Source organism: Spermophilus citellus (assembly GCF_964194105.1).
Source record: "Spermophilus citellus genome assembly, chromosome: X".
In the NCBI taxonomy this organism is placed as follows: Eukaryota; Metazoa; Chordata; class Mammalia; order Rodentia; family Sciuridae; genus Spermophilus; species Spermophilus citellus.
Genome location: NC_138190.1, coordinates 127,597,688 through 127,611,593, shown reverse-complemented (window position 1 = coordinate 127,611,593; position 13,906 = coordinate 127,597,688). Strand labels below are relative to the sequence as shown.

General features: G+C 36.9%; 1 protein-coding gene across 1 annotated transcript; it reads left to right on the top strand.

The window, feature by feature from the left end:
• Positions 1–10,116: 10,116 nt before the first annotated feature.
• Positions 10,117–11,040, top strand: LOC308639548 (olfactory receptor 5AR1-like; the record flags this gene model as incomplete). Its single annotated transcript, XM_081277754.1, has 1 exon — positions 10,117–11,040. One exon carries the CDS (start codon positions 10,117–10,119, stop codon positions 11,038–11,040), a length of 924 nt encoding a protein of 307 aa, XP_081133880.1.
• Positions 11,041–13,906: the final 2,866 nt, after the last annotated feature.

Here is a 13,906-nt window from a genome sequence, read left to right as displayed (position 1 = left end):
TACTTTTTTAAATTCATATTTAAAGTTTTATTTAAAAACAGCTGGCTGGAGCTGGGGTTGTAGCTCAGTGGCAGAGCAATTGCCTAGCATATGTGAGGCACTGGGTTCGATCCTCAGCACCACATAAAAATAAATGAACAAAATAAAAGTCCATTGACAACTAAAAACCTTTTTAAAAAACCCAGCTGCCTATACTTAATTGATTTGAATTGACTAAGAACAGCTATGTGGAAATCAGTTAATAGGTAGTCCAGGTGAGAAAAAATTATGACCTGTTAGAGTAGAAAGAGGTGATCATGTCTTTAGTCCAATTCTCCTGCTATAACAGAATATCAGAGAGTGAGAAAATTAAGTATTAATGGTTTATTTGATCGTGTTTCTGGGGGCTGGGAAGTTTAAGATTGAGGGGATACATCTGATAACAAATTCTTATTGTAACATTACATGGTGGAAGAACAAATGAGCATGTTTGGGAGAGAAAAATAGGGTGGAACTTGTCTTTTTATCAGGAACCCACTCCCATGATCACAGTATTAATTCATTCATGAGGGCAGAGCCCTGTTGACCTAATCATGACTTAAAAGTTCCACCTCCTAATACTGGAACCATGGAAGTTAAAACCAGCATGAGTTTTGGAGGGGACATTCAAATCATAGCAGACTAGAATCAAGGGGAATTTAGAAGGTAGAATTAGGTGGACTTGATAATGTTTGGGTAAAGGAGGAGGTGATAAAGAAGGGGGTGTTAAGGATGACCCATACTTTTCTGGCTAAATGGGTAAGTGGCACCCTTCACTCAGCTGGTCAGACTAACTTGGAGGGTGACAAGAATAACTATGCATGTTTTAGTCAGATTTTTTTTTCATTGCTGTGACCAAAAGACCTGACAGGAACAATTAGAAGAGGAAAATTTTATTTGGGGGCTCATGTTTTCAGAGGTCTCAGTCCATAGATGGCCAGCTCTTATTCTTGGGGCTTGAGGCAGGAAAAAACATCATGGCAGAGAGTGTAGTGGAAGGAAAGCAGATCAAGACAATATAACAGGAAGCAGAGAGAGACTAAGCTCAGCTCACCAAATATATATCCCAAAGGTACACCCCTGATGGCCCACCTCCTCTATCCACAACCTACCAGTCTGCAGTTACCATCAGTTAATCCCTATCAGAGAATTAATTCACTGCTTGGGTTAAGGCTTTCATAACAATCATTTGTCCTGCAAACTTTGCTTTGTCTGACACATGAGCTTTTTGGGGACACCTCATATCTAAACCATAACAATGGGAAACAAATAGTAACATTAATTTGCCCTGCTGCTTCCTCGACTGCCTAAAAGACTATTTTGACCCAAGAATTATAAATAACAAAGTTTTGGCTTGAGTTGCTCAGATTTCCACTATCTTATTTTGCTCTTCTTAATAGACTTAGCTAAGTAATAGAGTGAAAAAATATTTTTATTACTTTTACCTGACACAACAAACTCTTAATAGAAGTATAGCTTAGTTTAAATAGAATCAGTTGAGTGTGTAAACTCCATTGACTAGGTATGACATAACTTGGGTTTTAGACTTGGCTTTGTCATTATCTAACTGTGTGACTTAGGACTAGTCATATAACTTCACTATTCCTTTATGTAAAATCAGTTTGTTTATATAATAATTATACTCTGGCTAATATATTCCGTGACTGAGAAAGTAGAGAAGATCCATGTTTATTTTGAGATCAAAAGAGCACCTACAAATAAATAATGTATAAATACATTCTGGATGGGAACTTATAATGTATTGGCATATAAAGCCACTAAGAGTAGCTACCATTTAATGAGAGCTTATTATGTGCCATTTGCTGTTTTATTGTTTACCATCACAATAACCATATAAAGTATTACTATCTCATTTTATAGAGGAAAGATGAGACTCAGAGAGGGTAAATATGCCAAGGTAACACTGGTCATAATTGGTAATTCCAAGAATCAAACACAATTTTGTTTTACTGTAAAGCCAATATATTTTCTACTTTAAAATACTGCCTTTTTGTGCATAGCAGGTTGCCTCTGATACATGTCACTGGGCTCTGACTCATTGAGTCTTAGAAGTGGAAGAAAAGCTCTGCAAATCATCTGTCCAATCTCTTGTTTTATGGATGCAGACAATGAAGAGCAGAAATGGGATGTTATTAGCCAAAAGTCAGATAGCTGGTTAGTGTCAGATCTGACACCAAGTCCCATCTCTTAGCTAACCTATCCTTTGCTCTTTCTAATTAGGGAACCTAAATATAGAGTCTGACCCTTATTGGTATAAATGTACAACTACATATCTTACATGGGTTTTAGGACAATAAACATGTTAACATGCATATGGAGGAAAAATGTTTGTGGAAGGAGTAAAAAATGTTTACATAAATATAACATATGATTAATGATTAAGGAAAGACAACCTATTTACACTTTCTTTCTTTCTTTCTTCTTTTTTTTTTTTTTGGTACTGGGGATTGAACTCAGGGGTTCTTGACCACTGAGCCACATTCTCAGCCCTATTTTTTATGTCATTTAGAGATAGGGTCTCACTGAGTTGCTTAGCGCCTCACACAGTAACCTTTCAATTAGCTTCAGATTCACCCAGGGGAGAATGATTCTGCATTATATGCTGTGCATTGCTTTCGTTCAGCACTTCATAGTTGCCTCATGATTAGCTGTTTTTATGGAGAGAAGTCCAAGGAGCTAAAAAATGCCTCAGTCTTTCCAGAAGAAACAACTGGGGGAGATGAGTGAAATGCTAAATGTATCCTTGAAAAAAAATAGCAAGAAATTGTAGGTGAGTAGAGTGGACTTGTGTATTTTGTTGAAGTCACACAAAGAGTGGAGTAGAGGGGAGTGAACAATAGGGTAGGTTCTTTCACTGAGAGCCACTGAATTGGGCCATAAAAACTGATCTATGTTGACGTGTCTGCCTGGGGCCTATAACTTGAAAAACTTTAGGCAGAGCGACAAGTTTTTCTTTGAGTAACTCTAAATTGCTTTTCACATTTCTATTTTATGTCTGCAGAGGGTAAGAATGTAGCAGGCAGAAATCAGAGCTGATGAATTCTAAGCTTACATAAACTAAGGTTCCCAATCCTGGAGCTTTTCTTTTTCCCTGTCAGTAGACTTAGTAAAACAAGACAGATGGTCCTGAGTCCTCCTAACTCCTGTCCCATTACTCAGGGATTTTGGAGACTGGACATTGTGATGGCTTTGTTGAAATAGAAGAGGATTTAGTGGGCTAGGGTGTGAGGGGGGAGAGGCAGAGGGGATGGAGGGCATCATAATCAAGTGGATGACTTGTGTTCATAGGAGATGTGAGAGGAGGAAGCACAGAGTTCAGCCCCTGCAGTTGCCAACAAGCAATTACCCCTCCCACTTTCCTGAAGACCCTGCAGAAACCCAGTGTGCACAGTCATCCTGGCCCTGAAAGTTTAGTCCCAGAGAAGGATCAGAGCAAATGCTTGTAGGTTTGACTTAGCACTCACCTTTATACAGTGCTGTTGACTTTTTAAAATTGCAGAACTTGAGCAATTTACTGAATCATACATTGCGGATATCAAGCATTCTGAGTGCCTGTCTGACCTTTTTAAGGTACAGTCATAGTTTTTTTGTGGCTTGAGGTTATTTCACAAATATATTTCTTTTATTTGTTCCTACTGATTACATGGCCATCTAGCCTGTCAGTATCTAATGGTGTGTTTAGCCATCCCCCGCAACCAGGAAGTTGGATTTTTTTTAATGGAATGCCCTTTTCTCTTTCAGATGTTCACATCTTTCATCAAACTCCACACACCTTTCAAGGTCCATAATCAGTCCTACCTCCCCCAGGAAGCCTTTCTTCTCCGCACCTCCACCCTGATCCATGCCCATGATTGAAATCGGCCCCCTTTCTTTGTTCTTTCATGTTTATTTCCATGAAAGAATGAATTATACTTACAATGTCTTCCCTAATATATTATATGTTCTTTGTGGGCAGAAATTGGGTTTAACGCATAAGTGAATCTTCTAAGCATATAAGATCATGATTTATAGATGTACACATACAGCAGATGAATATTTGAACAGCAATGTGATGAACATTTTTGCATAATTTATTCTCATTTATTTTGAATTATATCCTTTGGGATATCTTCCTGAAATGGAGTTGACTGGGTAAAGAGCAGTTACATACCATCTTAGTATGTTCTAAAAATTCACTTCACCTTCATCTTATTTACCTACTGACCTGTTTCTTAATAGTGATCTGTATTCTAAACATACCTATCATGTTGGGGAAAACTTTGTGTTTTAATTTGTATTTTGCTGAGGTGATATTTTTTTCAGGTGATTATATACCAAATGTGCTCCCTACAGTGCATGGTGTCTATTATTTGTGACCAGAAGAATGTATCAATGTAATGTAGGAGATCAAAATATGAAGCTCCCTTATTTCTTTATGTTTTGACTAGGGTGCTTTAAAAATTCTTCTCACTACCCATATTATCCTTTTTTAGTTATTTCCTCTTTGACATTCATTTTTATAGTACAGTGTACAAAATATTTTTAGTCATATATTTGGACACATCATCCTAGTTCTCAGTACTATTGTGGCTTAGATTATACCTCAGTTTTTCAAATGGCCACAATAGCTGGATAAACAATTCTATTCTGTTTGGGGGTTTTTATTGTATGATTTCACCAGATAGATTTTTGTGCTTAACTTTTTGATCCATCTGAATTTATTGAAGCATATGATAGGAGTTTCTTATCCAAATTCATTCTCTTCTTACTATTACAGTTTTCCTGACAACAATTATTTGTTAAGATCTTCCTCTCTCTCGTTCTCTTGCTGTGTATGTGTGTGTGTGTGTGTGTGTGTCTGTTTTAGTTTTTATAAGACTTTGACTTTCTTTAGAATGTGCAATTTCCTTGATCAATCTTTGTTTTTTAATATTTATTTTTTAGTTTTAGGTGGACACAATATCTTTATCTGATTTTTATGTGATGCTGAAGTTCGAACCCAGTACCTCATGCATGGTAGGCGAGCGCTATATACCAGTGAGCCACAACCCCAGCCCATCAATCTTTGTTTTTAACCCAATGCCCAACAGGTTTTTATATGTATGGCTTTGCAATAAAGTTTAAAATCTAAGAGGCTTTCTGCCATCATTACTTAAAATAATATCTTTTGACATTTTTGGCTTCTTATCCTTCCAGGTGAATCTAATAAATTTATTATGGTCTGTAAAATATCCTGTAGAATTTTAAATTGATATTACATTAAATCTATACATTAACTTAAAAAGTATCATCTTTATTACATTTTAGCTTTGCCAGTCAAACAAAAGGTATTTCTTTCCATTCATCCAAGTCTTTATTTCTCCAATTATGCTTATATCATTTCCTTTGAATATATTTCTTTTGTCATTGCTAAATTTTTCAAAGTACTTCTAAATTGGTGATCTCATCCGGTGCTTAGGGTTTTCTGCTGTAGGTCAGTAGAAGGATGTAGATACAGCCAAGGATGGCTGATCTACAATGGACTTTTTATTCTCCAGTATTTATCATGATATTTTTGTTTGATAAAAGCTTTATTGAGATACAACTCACATATCAGAATATATATAATATATATAATATATATTTTATATTATATATATAATATATATAATATATATTTTATATTATATATATACATATATTGTACAATTCAATAGTTTTTTAACATACTCCAAGCTTTACATCCATCACTGTGATCAATTTTCAAACATTTTCACCACTCAAAAAACAAATTCTATTCCTCTCATTTTTATACCACTCTTCAAGACCCTACCAACAAATAGTGTAGTTTCTAGACATTTCACACACATTGAATCATACAATAAAATAGACTTTTAAGAAGAAATAGAATCATACAACAAAATAGACTTTTAAGACTTATTGAGCACCTAAATATACATTAAGCAATTTAAATTTTTCTGTTTAATTTTCAAAAATCATTTAAATTAGGTAATATGATTTCTACTTTAGATAAGGAAATAGGTAGCAGAGAGGTTAAACAATCTGGCCAATTATTCTGTTAGGATGTGTGGGGATACTTTGACCAAATCTTTTACCACATACCATGCTGTTGTCTCAGTGCTCCTAACTGCCTTGTACAGAGAACAAACAGAAGAGAAAAAAGAAGGGCAGAGTGGTTTGTACAGCATAAACTCACAGAATCATAGAAATTTGCTTTTCAAATTCTTTCCATCAGATACTGAGAATGACCAGTGATCTTTGTGCAGTTTGACTCACAGTGTCATGGGAAATTAGAGTTCAAAGCTGAAAAGAGCCTCAGGGACCACATAGTTTAGCTGCTCCATTTTATTGATGAAAAAATTGGGACCCAAACAAGCAAGCAATTTGCTCAAGGTCATACAGCTTAAATATAGTGACAAAGAATTACCTTTCATTTATTATGAGAGAAATGAATGTACCAAAGGTGAAAGTTTCCTCCACAATAACTTCAGAAAACAAGTTAAGAGTAAAGCAAAATAGTCTTATGAAAAGGTCACTGAATTTGATCAGGAGATTGGGGTTCCAGCACCAACCCTGCTACTTGGTTCACTGAGACCTTAGACAAGTCATATGATCTCTCTGGGTTTCTATTTCTTTACTTAGAAAAAAAGTAAAAACTTCTATCAATCTAAAATTATACCAATGATTTTTTGGAAGGCTGGGCACTTACCAAAAATCCGAGAAATTTTTATTGAATGGGTAAATAAGTGAAACTTTGCTTAAGTTTCAAATGTTAGCCTATATTTGGAAGATTCACAGTGAACTATATAACTGAAGAACTGAGAAAGGTAGTAATCAACTTTTTAAAGAATGAGTACTCTAAATTTAAATGCTTTTAAAAATGGATACAGGAGTGAATTTTTTTAAAAATATGAAAAGTCACTTCTTCATCAAATTGAATTGCCCATTCATCTCCAACAAGTAAATATATCCAAGACATGTTAGCCAAAATAATAATAAACCGTTTCTGGTTGCTATCATGACAGCAGTTAAAGCAGTGGAGTGTGTGGATAGGAGTATCAAATCATTTCCTTTATAGTCTTAATTTTACATGTTTGTTTCCTTTGGGAAGAAAAAGCAATTCAATCTTATTTTAAACACAAAAAGATTTCACCATGTTTTAAGGACTAACAGTCACTTAGTCATTCAAGTATTATTTACTGAATGCCTACAATGCATGCGGATGCCAGGGAAAAGAATTATCCTAAAATGTGAAATGTAAAAGATGACACAAGAATGTGAAACTAACATTAAAAAGCCTGTCTTTCTCATCATACAAGGTATGTGAACTGCCTGGAGCTGTTTGTTTAAACCTTCACAGGTTGAAACTTTCACAGTGGAGAGGTAGAGCAGATGATGTGTGTGTGTGGGGTGGGTGAGTGGGAAGGCAAGGAGTGCAGCTCTGTAAGCACGAGCTGGAGCAGGCAGCAGAAAATGATCACATTGACGCATTCCTCCTCCCTCTCCCACCTTCCATGATGGAATAATAATAGGGATCCGTTCCATGTGTATTATATCACCCTTCAGAGTTTACGGAGTGCGTTCACATTCATTATTTTATTTGATCTTCATGCCAACCCTAAAAGAGGCATAGGGAGTACTGTTTTCTCTTGTTTTTGAGATAAGAAAATATGGGACTCAAAGAGGTTAAAGTGGTCTATATACCGCTGAGAGACTACAAACTATCTTGAGGACTCGAACTCATGACTTTGTTACAGAATGCAGTTGTCTTTCCATTAACCTTCATTCATCCCACTCTTTTCTTTTTCAATCTCCCCATTTGGAGGGATAAGTTGCAGAATATTCCACCGGGGCAGGTTGCTGTGCCAAGCAGTAGCAGTAGCAGTTAATACCAGCAGTTTGGGTAGAAAACAACAATAACAAAATGAATTAGCACAACTGAGAGAACCTCTTTTCATTGGCTCTGGCCACACTTTATATGTGTGGGAAGGGGAGTAAGAGTGTGGGGCATAGGAATTATAATTCTACTGGTTTTTCTAAGGTCCACTTCTATCAATCTAAAATTATACCAATTGCATATACACAATACCTCTGCTTCCACTTGGTGAAATACAGTGGAAAAGGTAATAAATATACAAGTGGAGTTGTCCTGAAGGAAAGAAGAAAATAATTCAGTGAGCACCTAATATGTACCCAGTGCTTTACTTGCAATATTTCATTTAATATTCACAATTGCCCCATAAAAGAGGTCCTACTTGTATCCCTCTTAGAGAGTACACTAAAGCTTAGGTAGGGTGTGCCCTAGGTCACTAGAACTAGTGATCTCCTGAGCCAGGATTCAAAAACAACCATAAGGTCTCAGAATCAGAGATTTTAACTATTAAGCCAAGTAATGAATCTGTGTTTTGGGGTGAATTCAAACACACATGACTTTCTTTCTTTATTCTTTTTCTTCAGGGTTGGAGATAGAACCCAGGGCCTTATGTGTGCCAGGCAAGTGCCCTTTCACTGAACTACATTTCTAGTCCATGACTTTCTTTTTTAAAATATATATTTATTTATTTTTTAGTTTTAGCTGGACACAATATCTTTATTTTATTTTTGTGTGGTGCTGAACCCCCTGTTCCATGCATACTAGGTGAGCATCCTACCACTGAGCCATAACCTCAGCCCATGACTTTCTTTTTAATCAAAGTTGGGGTTTCCCTTCAGAGGTCCCTTTGTCCAGCCTCTAGTTAAACACAAGAACTATTTCTAGGCATGATTCACCAATGATTACCCAGTGATCCATAGGAGCTCAAAGTTGGTTTATATTCTATAAATGAAGATGGAGCTAAATGGACTCATCTCTTATTTTATCTGGTGCTTCATCCATGGCACAGCCCTGGCATTTGTTTTTAGGCAGCAAGCTAGCATCATGGAGAGATAGCCTGTAACCTTTAGAGAGTGGGACAGAGCCCATGCACTTAGTACCATATGACTTCAACCATTTGGGGACTTGGTCCTTTGCTCAGATATATCTGTTCACTAAGTCACAGTTAGTTTTGCATTTGCATTCCCTTTGTTCCAAGCATGGTCAAAAGAAATGGTAAGTGATGAACCAGAAGCTGCAAGAATCCTGATGGTATTGGTTCTTCTGTGGTTGCTATTTCATAGGACCCAATGATGCCCTCAAACTTGATCCCAGTTTCTTATGGTCACTTAGGAGCATTCCTCACTTCTGCAACAATCAACCAATGGAGAGATGATCATGGTCCTGGAAAATTCTCTACTGACCAACACAAATAGTGAGTATTGGTGACTTCTATTCTTTCAGAAATGTCACAATACTGAAGGTGGGAGGAGGACCCTCTCTGTAGATGAAATTGGTTGACATATTTACCAATTACCTCATTTCCAATAATTCCTTGGGTGTGGTTTGAAAAGAGGAGAGAGAGTAACATGGAAGTCCATAGCACTAATTTTTTTCTTTTACACTTTTATTTTGTTTACATTTTTGTACTTAATTTGTCATATTTATGTTTTTTCTTTCCATATTTTGGAGGGAGGGTACTGGGAATTGAACCTGAACCCAGGGGCACTTAACCACTGAGCTACATCCCCAGCCCTTTCCATATTTTTTATTGGTGCAGTATAGTTGTACATAATGGTAGAAGTTGATGTTACATATTCATACATGCACACAATATAACAATATAATTTGGCCAATCCGTTATTTTTTCCAAGAGTGTGTAGTCCTGTGTTGGTGAAGAGCAAAACTCTCACTCATTTCTTTCACAAATATTATAATGAACTTTTTGCTTCCTGGGCCTTTATTTTCTTCCCTGTGTTCCTTTTACTTTCTGAGTTTTCCTTACTTCCTTTTTTTCCCTTCCCCTTTAGTTTTTACCTCTTCCATGTTGTGCCTGGGAAATAGTGAACCTGTTTGGGAAGGGTCTAAAGTGAGACTCCAGATGAGGAGAAGGGATGGATTGTGTCATGGATTTGTGTGCTTCAAATGGAGCTGTTTTACTCATATCATCCAGTTTTGTCTTATTTTCTCTCTTAAAGCATGTCTGAAGAATTTTAACTAGTCCACAATAATTCTCAGCTGTGTCAATGGAGAATTCATCTATAGTGACTAAATTCATCCTTCTTGGAATGACAGACAACCCACAGCTTGCAGTTCTGCTATTTGGAGTTTTCTTTGTTGTTTATATCATCACTGTGTTGGGGAACCTAGGCCTGGTAGTCTTGATAATAATCAGCTCCCGCCTCCACACTCCCATGTATTTTTTTCTCTCTAATCTGTCCTTCCTTGATGTTTGTTTGTCATCCACCACAACCCCAAAGACTTTAACAAATTTATTAACTCAGCTGCATGAGGTTTCTTTCCTTGAATGTGTGACTCAGATGGGCATTTTTATAATTTTTGCCTCTGCTGAATGTAATATTTTGGCTTCCATGGCCTATGACCGCTATACTGCCATCTGTCACCCACTATTCTACCACCTTACCATGTCGAGAGGTTGTTGTCTCTTCTTGGTAGCAGGATGCTACCTTGGCGGCTTAGTTAACATGGTTGCTGTAACAACTTCCGTCACACAACTATCATTTTGTCAACCACATATCCTCCCACACTTCTTTTGTGACATCCCTCCACTGTTGGCTCTGGCTTGCTCAGATCCCTGGGTTACTCAGATGTTGGTTGTTATCTGTGGAGGATTCACACTGGTCACCTCCATTGTGGTGATCCTTGTCTCCTACATGTCTATACTCATGACTATCCTGGGAATTCCTTCAGCTTCTGGAAAACAGAAAGCCTTCTCCACTTGTGCTTCCCACTTCACTGCTGTTGGTCTCTACTATGGAACAACTATGTACACTTACCTGCAGCCCTCTCAATATGCATCCCTGTCAGGAAATCAGCTGGTCTCTATATTTTATACAATGGTGATCCCCATGTTAAATCCTTTCATCTACAGTTTGAGAAATCAGGAAATGAAAATTGCCCTACAGAAAATACTGAGGCACAGTCTCTAATATAGTATTGTGTATTTAAAAATATAATAGGTTTGGGGCTGGGGATGTGGCTCAAGCGGTAGCGCGCTCGCCTGGCATGCGTGCGCCAGGGTTCAATCCTCAGCACCACATACCAACAAAGATGTTGTGTCCACCGAGAACTAAAATATATATATATATATATATATATATATATATATATATTAAAAAAAAATCTCTCTCTCTCTCACACACACACTCTTTCTTTAAAAAAAAAACAATAGGTTTTGTGAAGACTCACTTAAATTTAATTCACAGTGTTTTCTGTGCCAGCACATGAAGCCTTGGTAAGAACAATTGAATTGCTCTGAGTGTTCAGAAGTAGTTGTTTAGATAAACAGCAATGCAGTTGGAGGATATGGACAAAATAATACATATTTTCTGAAACAAGTGAATTAAATATGGAAATGTAGGTATAGATATATCAATCTGAGTGGTGAACCTGTATGATAGCACTAGTTATAAGTTAAAATAATTGTAAAATAACAAGAAAGTTAGAAAACATATAATTTGACTTTATGTTATTTGAAGAACATGAAGGAAAAGAAAGGTGGCAGGGGTGGGGTCTCATGAAAATCAAAGGGAGATCTGTAGAGGAAAAGAACCAGGGAGCGAGAAGAGGAAAGGGAAAGGGAAATGATAATGGTCAAATTATATAGTTCTATTGTGAGCATGTACAAATATGTAACAACAAATTCCATCATTATGTGCAACTATAATGCACAAATAAAAAAGTGGAAACAAAAGGAGAGAATGTGGATGACAACCAGAATGCAAATAACTGTCTTGTGCCACACATTTTATATTGAGGTTTGGTACACCATAGGTTGAATAAGGTTCAGTTGATATCTTTCATAAGAACTCAGAAGACTTCTAGATATTTATCTTCCAATTGCTGTTCCACCGCTGCCACTTCAAGGCTGTAAAATGTGAGCATATACATAAATTCTTAGGTGCAACTATTGAGGTTGATAGGGATAAATCTTAGAGTAATACTAAGCCAAACAGTAGAGGACGTTAACTAAATACAATTGGAAGACTCTGTGAAAAGGACATTTGACCACTGGTTAGTGGAATCTCCAGCCCTGAATGACTGCTATGAATTTTTTTGTGTGCAAATTCTGAGTGGACCTGGACCAAGTTCATTGCTATTCTCCAATATACTTCAACAGGCAACACAAGTGTAAGCATAATCACAATTAATTAATTAGTCCATGAATAGTCCTCAGCATTTGTAAAGATGCATCAAATTTACAGAAATTGCTTTCTTATTCAAATATATTGACCAATGGATCTGGCAGATACAGCTCAGTGGTAGGAAGCTTGCTTAGAATGCATGTGGCTTTAGGTTCTCTTACCACCACTACACACATACACACACAAAATGGTGAAACCAAATATATTGAGCAATAAACTACAGATTCATACAATATAACCCCACATCTGAAGAATATAAACCTTAATATCTTTTTATTCTATAGATGAGGGAATTAAGGCCTAGAAAGTGACCAAAATCTAGTGACTAGTTGGGAAGAAATAATCACACTGGTTCAAGCTGTAAGTAAACCCCAAAAGTAATATTTACCTACATCTAGGTCAGGCTCAATTTGGGTCCCAAGAATAGTTTATTTTCAACCTCTACTCCCAACAACTGTGTAGCCTTAGTAGCTCTCCTCCATGAGCTCCCAAACCCTAGCTATGATTGATGTCATGTGTCTTACTTGGTAGCCATGTGAAAACTAACTCACTTAGAGCTCTAGATCTTTATTTGGAGCTACCAGCCGGAAATTCCACTTGGTAGTTCCTCAGGTACTTCACACTTAATGTTTCAAAATGGAACCCTTCTTCACCTAATCCTCCCTCTTCCCATCTCCCATCTGTGTAAATGGTATTGCCTGGATATTAAAGGCTAACAACTAAGTGTCAATCCTTGATACGTTCTTCTTCCTCAGCTCCATACATTCTATCAAGTATCAAATCCTGTCAATTCTTCCTCCCAAATACCTCTTGAATTAGGTTCTTCTCCACTGCCACTGCCACTGTCCTAAATCAAGGCACATTCCTTTCTTGCCAGGATTAGCTAAATAATCTTGTTTCTCTTCTTCCTGAATCCACCCTGGATCCTATCAAATCTACTTTACCAAAATTGTCAAAGTGGTTTAAATGTAAATCTGACAACATCATCCCTTTTTTACCCTCCACGCTGTTTTGAACTATTTCATGTCACCCTTTGCATATAAGATAGATTCCAAACTTCTAAATATGGCATGTAAATCTTTTTATTTCCTGTCTGTCCTAGTCCTATTCATCTTTAAATTCTAAAGTTAAATCCCATCTTCTTTTCTAGGTAGTTTTGTTTGATGTTTCAGAAGGAAGAAAGAATTCTGTTTTCCCTTTGTGCTTTGTGTGTATATTATAGTTTCATGATCCTTGACTTTCTAGTGAAATTCTGTGCATTTTCCCAATTTTTGTTTTGCCCACCTCGACTGAAACCCTTTGGAGGGATGGAGCCATGTTTGGTTAACTTTTTTCATCTCCCATCCTAAGTCCATCTTAGGGCCTGGTTGCCTGGTAAAGGCTTAAAAGTGAACAAACAAACACTAACAGAGTTGAAATTCACTCACAACTAACCTTCTTCTTTATTCAGTCCACTTTCTCCCCCAGGCATTGATATATCCTATTGTGTAATGGAGAAAATCTTACTTACTGGAGTGCTAGACTTTAGCTGAATCTCTTGATTTTGTAAATGTTTCTTGTCATCCCAAAGTAGGGAAATGGAACCACTTTTCCTTCATTGACCTTAACTTTCAGCACTCCACCACCAAGTCAATCCTTCATCCACCTTGGA